This window comes from Pipistrellus hanaki (genome assembly GCF_964339955.1).
Source record: "Pipistrellus hanaki genome assembly, chromosome: 2".
In the NCBI taxonomy this organism is placed as follows: Eukaryota; Metazoa; Chordata; class Mammalia; order Chiroptera; family Vespertilionidae; genus Pipistrellus; species Pipistrellus hanaki.
Genome location: NC_140504.1, coordinates 50,791,952 through 50,809,630, shown reverse-complemented (window position 1 = coordinate 50,809,630; position 17,679 = coordinate 50,791,952). Strand labels below are relative to the sequence as shown.

General features: G+C 40.6%; 1 protein-coding gene across 1 annotated transcript in view; it reads right to left on the bottom strand.

The window, feature by feature from the left end:
* The window catches only part of SLC12A8 (solute carrier family 12 member 8), a 146,649-nt gene that overhangs the window by 6,940 nt on the left and 122,030 nt on the right, over positions 1-17,679 (bottom strand). Inside the window, exons 9-11 of the mRNA XM_084871629.1 lie at positions 16,196-16,841; positions 4,047-4,144; positions 3,387-3,504 (exon numbers count right to left, since the gene is read on the bottom strand). Of these exons, the coding sequence (XP_084727755.1) occupies positions 3,387-3,504; positions 4,047-4,144; positions 16,196-16,841 (862 nt within the window). The remainder of the gene's footprint in view (positions 1-3,386; positions 3,505-4,046; positions 4,145-16,195; positions 16,842-17,679) is intronic.

The window sequence follows — 17,679 nt, the reverse complement described above, 5'->3', positions numbered from 1 at the left end:
CCCAAATTCTCACACAAAGAGCCAGTATGCCCTGCCCTAAATCATGCTAGGGCCACATACCAAACAACTAGAGACCAACCCTATATATACTCTTTTTGCCTGGTTTCTTTCACTCAGCATAATTATATGAATTTCATCCATGTTATTGTATGTTCCTTTTATTACTGAGTATTCCATTGTAGGAGTACATTGGCTAGTTCATATAGCAGGTATATGTTTAACTTTTAATAACCTGACAAACTGTTTTACAAAGTGATAGTACTATTTTATTTCCACCAGTAGTATACAATAGTTCTAGTTGCTCCACATCCTTGTCAACACTTGGCATGATCGGTATTTTTAATTTTAACTCCTCTAATAGGTGTGTAGTAGCATAATATTGTGGTTTTAATTTGTATTTCCTAATCACTAATCATGTTGAGCATCTTTTCATATGCTTATGACTTTCCATATAAGTATTTTATTGTTTTATTGATTTTTAGAGAGGGGGGGAGAGAGAGAGAGAGGGAGAGAGAGAGAGAGAGAGACAGACCAACAAATAGGAGAAAGATGCAGTGATACCATTGGTTGTCTCTTGCAAATGCCCCGACTGGCAATTGAACCCACAACCCAGATATGTGCCCTGACTGGGAATCGAATCCACGACCTTCTGGTGCACAAAGTGATGCTCCAACCACCTGAGCCACACAAGCCAGGGTTTATATAAATATTTTAGAGTCTGCTTGCTAACTTCCACAAAAAAGGCAGCAGAGATTTTTATTGGGATTATGTCGCATCTATAGAGCAATTTGGGGAGAATTAATATCTTAAAAATATTGAATCTTCCAATTCATGAACTTAGTATATGTCTTCATTTCTTAATTTCCTCTTTACATTTCTTAATTTCTTCTCAGAAATGGTTTTGTTTTCCTCTTCTAGTCTGTAAATATTATGAATTACATAGAATAATTCAGAATGTTAAACAAACCTTGAATTCCTGAGATAAACTTATTTGGTTACAATGTATTATCATTTTTATATTTCTTATTCAACTTGGTAAAACTTTGTTACAAATATTTTTGTATCTATGGTCATGAGGGATATTGGTGTGTAGTTCTCCAAAAAGTTTGCATAGAATTTATATTCTTTCTTCCTTAAGTGTTTGATAGGTTTCATCAGGGAACCCATCTGAGTTTTCTTTGTGGGAAGGTGTTAATGACAAATTTAACTTTTTACTAGATGGCTTAAGTAGCTTTATCTTTCTTCTAGAGTGAACTTCAATAGTTTGTCTCTTTCAAGGAATTTTCCTAATCCATCTAAGTTGTCATATATATATATATATATATATATATATATATATATATATATAGTTGCATAAAGCTGTTTAAAAATATTTCTTTATTTTTCTTTTAATATTATAGATTTTCTAGTAATGTCCTTTCCCTCACTCCTGATATTGGTCATTTTTCACCTTCTCTCCTTTTATTATGATCACTCTGGATAAAGTTTGTCAACTGTATTGATATCACATAACCAGTTTCTTCTTTTATTGGCATTCTCTACTTTTTTCTATTTTATATATTATTGATTTCTACTTTCACCTTCATTGCTTCTTTGTTTCTCTTATTTGAATTTAATTTGCTCTTCTTTCTCTAGTTTTCTTAAGTTGGAAGTGGGGGTCATTGATTTAAGACCTCTCTTCTTTTCTAATATGAACATTTGATGCTATAAACTTCCTTCTAAGTACCGAGTTAGCTGCATCCCACAATTTTGATGTTTTCACTTTCATTTTTTTTCATTTTCACTCAGTTTGAAATATTTTTCATAATCACTCAGTTTGAAATATTTTGTGGTTTTACTTAGTATTTCTTCTTTGAACCCTGAGTTATTTTTATTTTTTTTTAACTTGATTTAGCATTGTTTAGTGTTCTTAGTCATTTAGTGTTATTTAGTGTTTTTTAGTTTCTAAATATTTGGAGATTTTCCAATACTAGATATCTTTCTAGTATTTATTTTTAATTTACTTCTCCTTTGGTTAGAGAACACACTTTGTTCTTGAATTTACTTGAATACCTTTAAATATATCGAGACTTTTTATGTCCTAAAAATATGGTAAATATTTCATTTATATTTAAAAAGAATATATATTCTTCTGTTAGGTGGAATGGTCTATAAACATTAGTTTATCTAGATTTGTGGATAATGTTATTCAAGGCTTCTAATGTCTTATCAATGTTAAGCCTACTTGTTTTATCAATTATTGAGAGAGGTATTGAAACCTCTTATTTTAATTATGAATTTTTCTATTTCTTGTTATAGTAATACCAGGTTTTACTTCATATATTTTTAAAGCTCTATTTTTAAGTGCATAAAAGATTTTTTATGTCCTATTCATGAATTTTTTTACTTTATCTTCATGAAATAATCTTTTATTCCTGGTAATATTCTTTTCTCTAAAATCTATTTTGCCTGATACTAATATAGTCACTCCAGCTTTGTTTTGATTCACATTATCTTATCTTTTCCCTTCTTTTTATTTTTAACTTATTTTGTGTCTTCATACTTAAAGTAGGTTTCTTGTAGGTATCATATATTTCAGTGTTTCCCAAAGTGTGGTCCGCGTACCCCCAGGGGTACGGGAAGAGTTTGGTGGGGGTACGCGTTGCACCGGGGTTTGGTGGGGATATACACTGCACAGTGCTTAGCTGTACCTAATTCTACGTTCTCATGAGTACGAGGGATACTCAGCATTACAAAAATTATAGAAGATGGTATACATATGTCAAAAGTTTGGGAAACACTGAGTCATGCATTTTTATTCAATCTGAAAACCTCAATGTTTAGATCACTTTATTGAGTGTGTTTAGACCGTTTATTTTTAGTCTGATTATTGATATGACTAGGTTTATATAAACTGCCTTGTTATTTGCTTTTTGTCCCATATGCCCTTTATTATATTTTCTACTTTTTCTGCTTTATTTGGATTTGAGCATTTTAAAATTCAACTTTATCTTCTTTATCGGTTTACTAGCTATAACTCTTTGTTATTCTTTAATGGTTGCTTTAGAGTTTGTAGCACACATTTTTAACTTATCACAGTCCACCTCTAAGTGATATTATAATACTTCACATATAGTATCAGAAAGTTAAAACAGTTTATTTCCATTTCTTTCCTCCTGGCTCTTGTGCTATTGTTTTTACTTCTACGTGTCTTATAAATCTCACAAGTAATTTTTTTGTTTATCATTTATGTGCATGTCTTCTTCTCCCCCTCCCCCAGACTATAAGCTACTTAAAAACGGGATCCATATCTGATAACGGGCATTTAATTGGTGCTCAGAACACATTTCTTCAATGGACGCTAAAAGAGAAAGAGGAAGGTGGTGGCAACTGGCTCTGCTGCTTACCGAGGTGAAGCCCGGGACTGGCCCGACCAATGTAGAAATACACAATGGCAGCAACACACATGTTGATCAAAGTGTAGACCCACTGGATCACAAACATGATGACAAGAGACCCAATGGCCTGTGGAAACAGTAGGAAAGGCAAGTCACCTAATGGTTTATCACATTGTAGGCAAGCCACCAGGCTAGTTCCCCTCATCAGCCTTTGATCACTATGAAAGTCTGCTTAATTGAAGTTCACTCGTAATTAAAAAAAACCAAAACTCACTTAAGCAGATATTTGAGAAGATACCCTTTGAAATTACCCTCTAATCAAAACTATCAATAAATATTGTTTCCTAGTTCCTTGTCCTATTCCTCCCTACAAGAAACAAAGTGAAATTATGCTAATTTGGTATACCTAGAAATTTAGTGACCCAGAGGTTATCAGGGATGATTAATTATTTTACAAGTAACCCACTGATTAAAATAAATGCTGCACTAAATGCAATTTTGCCATTTGTAGACTTGCCTAAATTCTAATATAACAGCTAGTTAAATGACATTGCTTCTGATTAAGACTCTCCTCTTTCCTTCCCACAGCCCCAACCCTGAGATCACACACGCCTCCAATTGTCCTTGAATTGTCACAAGGACAATTGAGATAAAAATGAAACTACTCACCCCCAACAGGGAGACCCAGGGGTTGCACATGCGAGCATAGATAGAAGTAGTTCCGCTCTGGATATCTCGTTCCTGAAGCCTATACTTCAGGAAGAAATCTGAAAAATAAGTGCGCCAAATCCTTATTACCCATCTGTTACCAAATCCTCTTACATTTTTATGAACAAATACTTATAAGCTCATCTTCTCAACCTAAAAGACAACTTCCACTCACTTCAACCATTAACTTTCCTGTGGTCTTAGCCAACTCATTCTCCTACTCTCTGATGTAACACGCTGACCATCTCTCCTCTCAAAGAAGAGCTTTCATATCCTCTCATCACCAAATATCCCAACCTATTTGCATCTGAACCTTCTCTTCTGCCTTCCCTCCTTGTCCAGTGGATGAACAGCCCCAGCTCCTATGTAAGGCCCCTCCTCTGCTTGTGCTCTGCTTGAGAATTCTGCTTTTGCATACTTGATTTTTCCATCATATACTGAACCATTACCATTAAATATAAATACCCCATACTGCAATTTCTCCCACTTAAGCAAATACCTTCTGGTCAACCCCTAGTTACTGCCCTATTCCTTTGTCTTCCTTACAGCAAAACTCCTCAAAAGAATTGCCTATATATTATTTACCTCCCATTAGTTCCTCAACCCACTCATAAGATTGTAAGATTCCACTAAAACTACTCTTCCTAAGCTACCAATGACTTGATCTTTTCAAATTCAATGGTCACTCCCAGTCCTCATCCTATGAGGCCTTTCAGACAGCATCTGACACACGTGATCACTTCCAGCTTATTGATCACTTCCTTCTCTTGCTGTCTAGGATGCTTCATTCTCCCAGCTTTCCTCCTGTCTCAGTGACCACTTCTTCTCGGTCTTCTTTACTGGCTCACCTTCCAAACCCCAAATATTGTAATATCCCAACATTCATTCAGTACTCAGCACTCTTTCCCCCCCATATACTCACTTCTAGAATATTTCATCTAGTCCCATGGCTTTAAATACTATCTCTATATTGATGGTTTAAATTTATATCACCCTTGACCCCTGAACTAAAATTTTGAATATCTAGTTTTCTTCTCAATAGCTCCTCTTACATGGCTAACAAGCACCTCAAACCTTAGTACAGCTAAAGCAAAAATCTATTCTTCCCAAGTCTTCTTCATCTGAATAAATGACACCACCATTCACTCAAATACCTATGATTCATCCTGGACTCCTTTTTTTCCTCACACCTACACCTAGTCCATCAGTAAATCCTCTAGACTCTACTATCAAATATATTCAGAATTTGACTATTCCTCACTATACAATTTATTGCTCCATTAAAATGCCCTCTTCTCAGAGAGATCTTTCCTGGCAAACATGTCTGAAACAGTATTCCCTCTCCCCACCTAGTCTCTCTCTATTCCATCATCCTACTTTATTATTCATCATAGTACCTGGCATTACAGTGTATATGTGTTTGTTTGTTATGTACCTTCCCCTACTAGAATGCAATCTCAATGATAGCAGAGACCCATGTCTATTCAGCATGTTCTCCAGCCCCTCGAACAATGCTGAGAATGTAATAAATGTTCCATTCATGTGGTTAAATGAATGAACAAACCATCCTAGCCCCCAGAGAAATCTTTATTCTCTCTACACCTGTCTTCCTTCATCATGTGCTGCCAATTATTATATTTATCTTTTATACCTGAGGGCAAAGATTGTCTCTCATATCTCTAAATGCCAAATCTAGACATTTAGAAGATCATGTATAGGAAGAGCTCAAAGAATGTCTCCTTATTAATTGTGGATTGAAATAAACTCTGCCAAGCATTATGATTGATTTGAATTGATGGCTCTGCTACTTAAAAAAAAAAAAAAAAAAAGAATACTGTTATACTTCCATTAATTAAATTGTGTAATTTTAACATGTTCAATTCATGATTCATTTTTTTCAGCCATTGACTTAGTGAAATACAGTTGCCCTCTTGTTCCTCTAAGAAAGAACACTATTGGTTAAGGACTTAGATTTTTGCCTCTCTGAGATTTGCCAAATGTTAAGCTCACCTTTTCATACTTGATCTTGATCTTGCATAATATCAATTACACTGCACCTAGGGGAAGTGTGTGTGTGTGTGGGTGTGGGTGTGGGCGTGCAAGGGAGAAAGTAGTTAGGAAGGGAGGTGTCCTGCAGGCAAGCACAATGCAGTTTTATCCATCAGCAATGTGAGGGAGAATTCATGCAAGGATGCTCAATGACTTGGAATAGTCCTCACAGCACAGGCAAGCAACATTGTTCAAAATCCTTCCAAATGACTAAAGGAAATTTTTCTCTTGTCAAGGATTTTTCTGGAAGAAACGAGCCTTGTGAATTATTGGTGGAAGGGGACATTTTTCATATTAGAAATTCTAGAGTAATGACCAGGAAGGCAACTTAACTTTTCAAGTTTTAGTTGCAAAACAAATAGGTAAACAGAGCCATGCATCAGGCATGTTAAAGATATCAAATATAAAAAATATAGTAAAAATAATATTAAAGTGTCTTTTAAAATATAATGATATGTCTAACAAATTCAATGTTCACAAAATCCATGCAAATGTAAACACACTATACATGAAGGGTGAAAACAATTATGTTAATTTTAAAAATCATGAATTTAAGTTATTTTATAGACATTAGGAAACTAAATATTAAACTATATAAATGCACCTCATGTCTTTATCAGAATACATAAACACAGTTTTAGTTAGCAAGCACAAACGGAGAATGTGCACGGATGCAATCCTCAAATGATCCTGTTTCAAGTCCAGGTGGTCTTTTATAATGATAATGAAATTCTTTTACCTGCTTTCCAAATGCTGTACATTTCAAATATTTCTAACTTGATTATACAATTCCCCCAAATAGATTTACTAAGCCAGGGCAATTAAACAGATTTATATTCCTTGTTACATCTTTTAAAAAAATTTTTTTAATTGATTTTTAGAGAGAAAGGGAGAGAAACATTGATTAGCTGCCTCCCACACATGCCCCAATTGGGGATCAAACCCCATAACCTGGGCATGTAACCTGACCAGGAATTGAACCTGCCACCCTTTAATATATGGGATGACCCTCCAACCAACCAAGCCACACTGGCTAGGGATCTTCTTACATCTTGAAATATCATTATCCAGAAAGAACGAACCAGAGGGAACTTTCAGCTATGAAAAGGTTGGTGAATCCTATCTATAAGAAGTAAGTGTTCAACTAGACAAAATAAACAAAAACAATCATTCAGGGCTCCAGAAATTTACCAAATGGAGACAACAAATTAAGAAGTGTTTATTTTCAAAACTGTTGGAGCTAAGGGTAAGAACCTTGAGAGTCTATGACCTTCTTGCCTGGGTAAGAACCTTGCTTGTCTATGACCTTCATCCTAGTTCTTAGCAGCATGGATCTGGTCAGAAACCAGCAAACTTGTGGGTTAGCCTTTAGAAGCTAAATGTGGTGAGCACAGTAGGAAACTGAATGGGGGAAACATCAGCTTTGCTAGCCTGAGGGTGCAGACCCACCTGGGGGAGCACTGGACCAGCAGAAGTCTAAGGGGGAGGTCCTAGAAACTAGAGAGCCATAGAGGAACTAGCGCTCCCCACATTTCCCTGGCTGACTACTAACCCATCCCCCCACTGCCGGGGGAGACCAGGAGAAACTGGCAAAAAGTAAAAGCCAGGGGGGACTGGAGAACTGGCTGCAACTTTGACTGCTTTTCCCAACCCACAGACAGACCCATTGGCAGAGGGTGGCAGTTTTATGGGGCCATGTAAACACGGCAGCAACCCCCAAGGAACCCAGGCTAAAAATTAGACATAAGAATACAAAAAACTGAGTAAAGCCATCAGCAGCCACACACCACAGGGGAAACGGATCCCACAGTTCAAATCCAGACAATTTGCTAAAACAAACCAACAAAAGCTCAGAAATGTGCATCAGAATCGGGAGTTGCAACAATACAGTATATCATCTAAATTGTCCAGTTTTCAATCAAAAATTACAAGACGTGCAAAGAAATAGAAAAGTATGGCCCAGACTCAGGCATAAATGCAATAAAAAGAAACCGACTCTGAGTTTAACAGACAAAGACTCTAAAACAGCTAGTATAATATACTAGTGTATGCTCAAAGAATCAAATAGCCGAAATCGGTTTGGCTCAGTGGATAGAGCGTCAGCCTGCGGACTGAAAGGTCCCAGGTTCAATTCTGGTCAAGGGCATGTACGTTGGTTGCGGACACATCCCCAATGGGGGGTGTGCAGGAGGCAGCTGGTCGCTGTTTCTCTCTCATCGATGTTTCTAACTCTCTGTCCCTCTCCCTTCCTCTCTGTGAAAAATCAATAAAAAATATTTTTTAAAAAAGAATCAAATAAAAACACAATGTCAGTGACTTAAGGAAAAATGATGGCAATGGCTTTCAAAATAAAGACTATCAATAGAGACATATCAACTATAAGAAAGAACCAGATGAAAATTATATTGCTAAAAAGCACAATATCAGAAATGAAAAATTTACTAGATAGCTTCAACAGCAAATTCAATATGGCAGAAGACAGATTCAGTGAAACAAAGATAAATCCATGATTTTCAACACTTTTCATCTCATGGCACATATAATTACCAAAATTCTGCAGTACAGCAAAAACTATATTCCATATTTTGAAGATCTGACAAAAAATACATATAATTTTAATTCATTCACACCAAACAGCTATTGTTGTGTTGGCTGTTGTCATTTTTTATTTGACAATCTAAGGGAAAAAAGATCAGTGCTCACCTTAGCTGGTCTGGCTCAATGGATAGAGCGTCAACCTGTGGACTGAAGGGTCCCAGGTTTGATTCCAGCCAAGGGCACATGCCTGGGTTACGGGCTCGATCCCTAGTAGGAGGCACGCAGGAGACAGCCAGTCAATGATTCTCTCTCATCATGGCTGTTTCTCTCTCTCCCGCTCCCTTCCTCTCTAAAATCAATAAAATATTAAACAAACAAACAAAAAAAGGGATCAGTGCCCCTGACTGAATAGTCAGGTGTTGCATGTTCTAAAATTTTGGGGGGGTTCATCAGTTGAAAATCACTGGTTAAAAAAACAACCCCAGTTGAAAATTCCTGATATAGATCAATAAAAATTTCCAAACTATAGAACAGACAGGAATAGATGAAAGAAAAAGAAACTAAGCCTCAGACCTGGGAAAGAATGTCAAGTGTACCAACTAATGTGTGAAGGTAGTCCCACAGGGATGCGTAGGGGGTGGGAGCGGGAAAGGAAAGGACAGAAAAAAATATTAAAGAAATGATGGCTGAAAACCTCCCAAATTTGGATGAAAATTTTTAATCTACAGATCTGGAAGGAATGAATCCACTGACATTGGTTCAAGCAACGTGTACATTACTTGGTTACCACAGACCCACTTCCATCTTTATTTAAGCTCTTGACAGCTAACAGATATGCAGTATCTTAAAAATGGTTGAATTTGTGTTCATTTCGTCAACATCATGCCCTAGTTCATAAAACATACTGACAGCAAGCAGCATCCACTTTTTAAAGGGAGAGAGACATGAGATAAAATTCTGGCTGGTTCGTATGTTGAACAAGTGTTTAACTTCTCTAAGCCTCTGTAAAAAGATAATAACAGCCCTGGCCAGTATGGCTCAGTTGGTTGGGCATGATCCTGTGCACCAAAAGGTTTGTCAGTTGGATTCCCTGTCAGGCCAGGTTTGGGGCTCGATCCCCAATAGGAGGAGTGCAGGAGGCAGCTGATCAATGTTTTGCTCTCACATCAATATATTTTTCTCTCTCTCTTTCCCTTCTTTTCTCTCTAAAAATCAATAATTAAAAAAAAAAATAGCCTGGCTGGTGGTGCTCAGTGGTTGAGCATCGACCCATAACCAAGAGGTCACCAGTTCAATTCCTGGTCAGGGCACATGCCCTGGTTGCGGGCTTAGTCCCCAGCAAGAGGCAGCTGGGCAGTGTTTCTCTCTCATCGATGTTTCTATCTCTCTATCCCTCTCCCTTCCACTCTCTCTAAAATTAAATATATATATACACTAGTGGCTTGGTGCATGAAATTTGAGCACGGGGTGGGGGGAGGGAGTGGGGGGATGGCCCTCAGCCCGGCCTGCATCCTCTCCAATCCAGGACCCCTCAGGAGATGTCCGACTGCTGGTTTAGGCTTGTTCCCCAAGGCCTAAACCGGCAGTCGGACATCCCTCTCACAATCCAGGACCGCTGGTGCGTAACCACTCCCCTGCCTGCCTGCCTGATTGCCCCTAACCACTCTGCCTGCCAGCCTTCTCGCCCCCAACTGCCACCCCCTGCCAGCCTGTTCGCCCCCAACTGGTCCCCCCCTCCTGGCCTGATTGCCCCTAACTGTCTCTGCCAAAACCGTGGCTTTGTCCTGAAGGACGACTGGAAGGTCTCCTGGTCTAATTAGCATATTACCCTTTTATTAGTATTGACATATGTAAACAATGCCTAATGCTGAGCTTAGATGAGACAATCTGTGTTAATTGCTTCTTTCAGTGTCAAGAACATGGGACATGATCAATAAATGCTGCCTATTTTCAGCTAACATTATTTAACACTTAAAAATAAAAGTTGGTTTGTTGAGTGGACAATAAATAAGTCTGGGAATTGATTTTTCGGATGTAAACTACATATCCATTTCTTCTGACCTCTGCTTAATAGGATCTGGATTCTGACCTTCCTGTTTTTAAAAATAATATGCTTTGGGAGGTATGCTTTTATCAGTGATGTTTGAATGAATAATTGTTTCCTTCTGCAGTTCTGTTGTTCAAATGTTTTTTATTTCCATTTAATCAGATCCTTTTTATCTCTGATGCTGTCTTTAATAGTCAGGAATATTTCTCTTGCACTGCTGTTGTAAATAAGGAATTTGTGGCTAAATAAGGCATAAAATACAGCCCCACGTTAATTTTGAGGACCAGTTTGCTCTCAATAGCATTTATTCAGTAGCGATTTGGTTCTTCCTATTTCACGGCATCTGGCTTGTCACATTTTAGGTTCTTATGACAGTTTACACTTTCTATTCTACTGATCAATGTTTAAATTTTTTAGACAATATTTGTTCAAATGTTCATCAATTTCACCAGCTTTTACTGAGTGTTTGTCAGGTGCCATGTGCCGGGTGCCGTGTGGGAATACTGTGATGAATACAAGGTGGAAAGACGTGGTTTATGACTAAAGGAAGCTCACAGTGTACAGGCACAGGAATGAAACTAGTATTTCTTTTCCTTAAGACAGATGAGCGGGGCTGAAGAAAAACGTATAAACACATGTGACCTGAATGTGTAAGACACGTGATCATTATTTATACTTCCTGTATGAATCAAACGTTACGCTTGCACAGCAGGGGAACCAGGTAATCCTTCTCAGAGGGCATAAAAATGGGTCTGAAAAGTCAGAGGGGTTTTAAACACGAAGTTGGAGTTTTCCAGATGGAGAAGGGGGAGGTGAAGCAGTTTGAGGAGGCAGAACAGCACACACCAAGGCAGGAAGGAATGAGGAACTTGATGTGTTCAGGGCACGAGTCTGGGTGGATCCGCAAGTTAAGTGCGGGAGTTGCCACAAGAAAAGTGGCGGGGAAGGCAGGCCGGGATTGCAAAGAACCTTGAAGACCACACCACTCATCTTGGACTTTCTATGGCAGGCATTAGATTCTGGTGGAGGTTTTTAACTAAGAGACACACGATGAGGGCTGTATTTCAGAAACATCACTCAGGGGACAATAATGAGAAGGAGAAGCAGGATGTGGGGAAGTTTGGGGGCAGGAGACTGGTTGGGAGACTTAACAAGAGCCTGGGTGCTAGATGGTGAGGGTCTATACTAAGGCAAAGCAGCAAGGACGGAGGAGAGGGAGTGATCAATAGCTATGATATTTCTCAACTGGGAGGCTGGGTAGCAACCACTGCAGTGATTAAACGTGGCAAGCTGGCTGTAAGTCTCTTCTGAAAACCCAGTGAGAAGACAGAAATGGAATGAAATAGGTATAAATCCACAGACACAGGAGAATGATAAAAACAGGTCTTGGAAGATGAAAAGGTGGCAGAGGAGCAGTAACAGACTGGGCTGAGCAGCGGGGATGGACTCTAGAGCCTGCAGGTGAGGTGCTGGTCAGAAGCAGCCCAATGCACCCCGCAGACTCCAGCAAAGTTCAGGACCGGGAAGTACCATGTCCTGGGAAGAGATAAGGTCGAGGGGGTGAGTGTTAAACTATTTATGAAACAGTTAGGCCCTCGCTGTTTAGCTCAGCGGTCAGAGTGTTAGCTTGCAGACTGAAGGGTCGCTGGTTCGATTCCAGTCAAGGGCATGGACCTCAGTTGTAGGCTTGATCCTTGGCCCTATTCCAGGTGAGGTGTGTGCAAGGAGGCAACCAATTGAGCAGGAGGCAACCAATCGATGTGTCTCTCTCACATCCATGTTTCTCTCCATCTCTCCCCCTCCCTTCCATTCTCTCTAAAAAAAAAAAAAAACCAATGGGAAAAATATCCTCGGGTGAGGATTAACAACAACAAAAAGAAACGGCCCTCTGGCCAGGGGTGACAATTCCCTTTTTGCCCAATCTCTTTCCCAGGGGGGATTTCCTCCAAAGAAATAAAACCACAGAGTGCCACACGCAGGACACTAGGCGTGGCAAGAAGTAGGGAAGTTGAGCTAGAAACTGGGGAATTAAATGAAAGCTCATATCCTAAGCAGTGGGGAGCTCCCAACTCCCTTACCTTACCTTGCTCGCTGACTGCAAGCAGCCATCGGGGTGACCCCCAGGCAAGAGATTAAGTGACTCTTCTGCGGAGGAACTGAGGAGCCCCGAGGAAGCCTCTGGGTACAGGCGGGGTCCTCTGTGAAGAAGCCGGTTTACTCCCTACTCATTCTACAGCGAGGCTCCCAAGGAGCAAGCCCTGCCCATGTGCTTTTTAGGGCTTCACTTCTAAGTATGAAAAGAAATTAAAAGTTCAACAGACATGTTAGTGAACCATCTTGAGAGAGAGAGAGAGAGAGAGAGAGAGAGAGAGAGAGAGAGAGAGAGAGAGGGAGGGAGGGAGAAAAGGCTCTAGAGAACACAGGACAGACAGTAAAAGGAGCAGAAAAGACTTTAAAGGGAGAATAAGTAATATTACCAGAAAGATAAGATAAACCATTTTACCCAAGAAACAAGAATAAGATGATGTTCAAAAAAAAAAATTTTTTTAAGGGATAAGGACGAATTAGGTTACATCCAAGAGCTCTTGGAAATTGAAAACAGGAGAATTGTGGCACAGCCTGAAGGTTGCCACCCAATCTCCTCTTCTTCCTTAGGAAGATGACTACACAATGCCATGTGAAGCAGCAATGACCAGCCAAAAAAGAAATTTCCCAGCCTCCCCTCTGAGAACAGCTGGGAAGGCTACTGAGTCAAGCACAGGGCTATGCGGCCAGAGACAACACTCACAATTATACATCAGAGCAGCCTAAAGGACCATCACTGCTGCAGGCCCCAAGGTCTACCAGGGGTCTTCAAACTACGGCCCTCGGGCCACATGCGGCCCGCAGAGGAGTCTGATCCGGCCCGCCAGGTTTTTTGGGCAGTGAGAGCAACCGAGGTGTTATAGTAGGAATTAGTAGTTCATATAGTCCGGCCCTCCAGCTCTCTGAGGGACCGTGATCTGGCCCCCACTTTAAAAAGTTTGAGGACCCCTGACAGTGCAGTCTGCTGCCCATGGACCCTGAAAGCCCCGGATGCCGGAAGCAGGAATGTAGGCATCCTGCAGCTACCATCATGCTTCCAGAGAGTTCCTCCAAGTCCCCATGTCTTTGCGTTTCCAGTTCCCATGATAAGGAGGGCTTATCCGATTGGCAGAGTTTGGGTCTTGTGCCTGAACTCTGGCTGCAGGAGAGGTTGGAAAACTGATATCTGACATTTTGTTTTGAGTGTGAAAGGCTTGCTTTGCCTCCCACCAAGACTCATAACATTGGAAATTCTTCAAACATAGGGAGGTCACTCAGTGCTGGGCAGGCAAAATAAATAAATAAATAAAAATAAAGAAGGAAGAGGAGGAGGAGGAGAAGGAAGAGGAGGAGGAGGAGAAGGAGGAAGAGAAGGAAGAAGAACAAAAGTTTACTATAATATTGTATCTAAGAAATCTCTGTATCCTGGATCCAAGACAGCAGTCAGTCCAGAGAAGAACAGTAGAGCAGCTGTGGGCCAGAGGAGAACACAGATGGATATGACAGATTTCTGAAAAATTTGAGCATTTGGAAAATAACATGGAGAGGCATTTGATATATCTGCCAGAGCATTTAGAGAATAATTGATGACCCAAAAAAAGGAAATTTAAAAAATGCAATTATTAACTCTAGGAAACAGAAAATGTTGGACAGAAAAGGAAATGGAATTATAGTAGAGTATATGGCTCAGAGTTAAGCAATATTTACTTAATTATAATATAAATACTAGATATTAAGCTAATCAAAACAGTGACATAATTACACGGGGGCACTGAATGAGACGTCAGAGTGGTATACATGAGTTAAATCTTCATTTACCATAACGGGAAGTCAAAAGATGATATCTGAAACTGACTTATCAAGAAGTAGTAATAGCCCTGGCCAGGTAGCCTAGTTGGTGAGCAAGATCCTGTACACCAGAAAGGTTGTGGGTTTGATTCCCCAGGGCCCATACCTAGGTTGTGGGTTCAATCCCCAGTCGAGGCGCACACAGGAGGCAACCGATAGATTTTTTTTTTCTCTCTCTCTCTCTCACTCTCTATAAAATCAACAAAAAACATATCCTCCCATGAGAATTTTTTTTTTTTTAACTAGCAATACAAATATATTATTTTGTAACATTAAGGTTAACAAAAGAAGCACCTTTTTGGTTGAAAGTGGGATTTTCCAGGATAAGACCAGGGGATGGAGAAGGATAGAGGGGACAGTACAGAAGAGAGGAAACTATTTTTTATTATATGACTTTTAATCCCACTTGGCTTATTAAACGATATGATTTTTAAAATTTTAACAATGTTCCTACCTCACCCCAATGTGGAGGTAAGGAAGAGAAGTAGGTGTATGGGAGGATGTAAGGCGTTTCTTTGTAGACATCTCCTTCCATGTCCCAGGTTTGCTCCTTTCTGCCCACTGGGCTATCCAGGTCTCAGGGGCAGGGCAAGGAAAGGGAAGCTTTCGACTTCAAATCCAGGCACACCTGGGTGCCACATTCCAGCTGTGCAAAGCATCAGCTCTGAGACTCCTCTCTGACTCCCTGGGCCTCAGGGTCTTCCTGGGTGAAATGGAAAATGCTATCTATTCATTTATTATTATTATTGATTTTTTTTTTTTTTTTTTTTTTTTTTTACAGAGAGGAACGGAGAGGGATAGAGAGTTAGAAACATCAATGAGAGAGAAACATTGATCAGTTGCTTCCTGCACACCCCCTTCTGGGGATGTGCCCACAACCAAGATACATGCCCTTGACTGGAATCGAACCTGGGACCCTTCAGTCCGCAGGCCAGTGCTCTATCCACTGAGCCAAATCGGTCAGGGCAGTTAATATCTATTCTAACACACAATAACATTTGTCAAGTACCTAAAATCTGGAAGACTCAAAAAGTATGCATTGTGGCTCAGAATTTCTCAGGCTCGGTAAGCCTCTCTTGGGGAGTCTCTCTCAGTGTCTCTACGTTTGCAGATGTGAGAAAGCAAGAAAAGCTGTGCTCCTTTCGCCGCCTTCTTCATCCCTCTTGCCCGTTTGGGGATATTTATCTTCCACAGACAAAACACACTGAGTTTTGGCCAGGCAGTTTGTCATAACACATTCCCACTGCTCTTGGAAAAAAGAAATCGGTTTTCAATCACGTTGGCCTTATACTTTGGCTAATTTTCGAATAAAATAAAATTGATATTCAATGACTAGCCAAGGCTCCCACATATAGATAGGTGTAGGTAGACGTTTCCATCTAAAATTCACGGAGTAGAATTACAAATTCGGCTGATACTTGCATATACCTTTTAAAATAAATACAAAATACAATTCACACAGATGTTAAAGTGAGCTGGCTAAAGAGTTGTGATAGCCGAGTAGGTGAGGCAACCGGTAGTCACCCCCAATTAGGAGGCCCCAGTATGATTTCAAGGCGCTCACCTTCTCCACTGGGCCTTGGCTGGCTCCCCAGCTCAGGGACAAGTTGTTCTCCGCGTGCTCCCGCAGGCCGAGCTCTTTCACTCCGGGCACTCTGCTTGTTCCAGCGGGACTCCTGCCCCGCCCGGACGGCAGTGGGCAATCTGTCAGGGCCTTCTGCAGGGAAGGAGGTTGGCGACTCGAGGTCCAAGAGGAAGCTATCTTGCAGGGTTTGCTTGGTGGCCTTCTTGCACTTCCCCCTCGGATGCTCTGGGATCCTGTTGCTCTCTCCTGGCCTGGTCTGGCTGCCCTCCGGCTTCCTGGTTAGCTGCAGGAGCTGATCCATGTCTTTGGTGAATTCTAGCAGAGTGCCCTCAGAGAGGCTGCGGGCAGTGCCCTCAGAGCCATACCCGGAAGCCTTTTCCAGCAGTAGGCGCTCAGAGCAGAGGTGAGCTTCTGGGCCCTCCCTGTGCCCTGGCTCAGGCGCCTGGGGGTGGCTGCAGGGAATCATGGACAGGGAGAAGTAAGAGTAATCCACCGCGGTGTATGTCAGCAGGAAGTTAATGGTGACAATGGGAGCCAGAACATTCACCTGACCCACAAGGACAAAGGCCATGGTCACCAAGCTGGTCAGGCAGATGGCAGCTATCGGTGTTTTATTTGGCCCTTTCTGCAAAATAAAAAAAATAAACAAACAAATAAATAACATGCAGGACTATGACATTTCAGAAGAAAATCCCATTATATGATAGAAACACAATTCGTAAGGGCTCTGCAACTTCTCCCATGTGACCCTTGGTGTGTTAATAACTATTCATCTACAAGCTTGGGATAATATCCAATCCATGGAATTATTGTGGGGTCAGAGCTAATGCAGATAACATGTTTGACATGGCACTAACACACAGTAGGCTCCTAACACAGCCTGGGTATTTATTGTAGCTATTAATTGGGGCATTAGTCTAGAACTTGGACTCCCCAAGTATTTCTCCTTCTGTCTTTCATCGGGTTCTAACACCAACTTTGGAAATCAAAGAGATGGAAAGTTGATTGTTTCCAGACTACAGTGGAGAAAATGACTCCTGGGGAGTGGCAGACCCTAGAAGACATAGCAGAATCACTGGCAGCTGAGGCCAACACATCTGTTATTAATGGAGGTGGGTAGGGTGACCTTCAGGACAGGAGTGGAAAATATGTGCTAACTCCATATAATCTGTTGCTCCGCAGGAGATATTCATCACAGAACTGACATAGTTCTTGGGCCAAAAACAATAGTTCTTCTCAGTCCTCATCTTCCTTGACCTAAGAACTACATTCAATCCAGCTGGTCACTCTCCGGTTTTTGAAAGACTTTCTTCATCTCACTTCTCTTAATTCATGTCCCTCCTCACTGACCTCTCCTTCTGTCTCTACTCCTGCCCCTCCAGGCCCCATCCTTAGACCCCTTCTCTTGTCTATCTACACTCTCTTCCTAAGTCAGGGGTCCTCAAACTTTTTAAAGTGGGGGC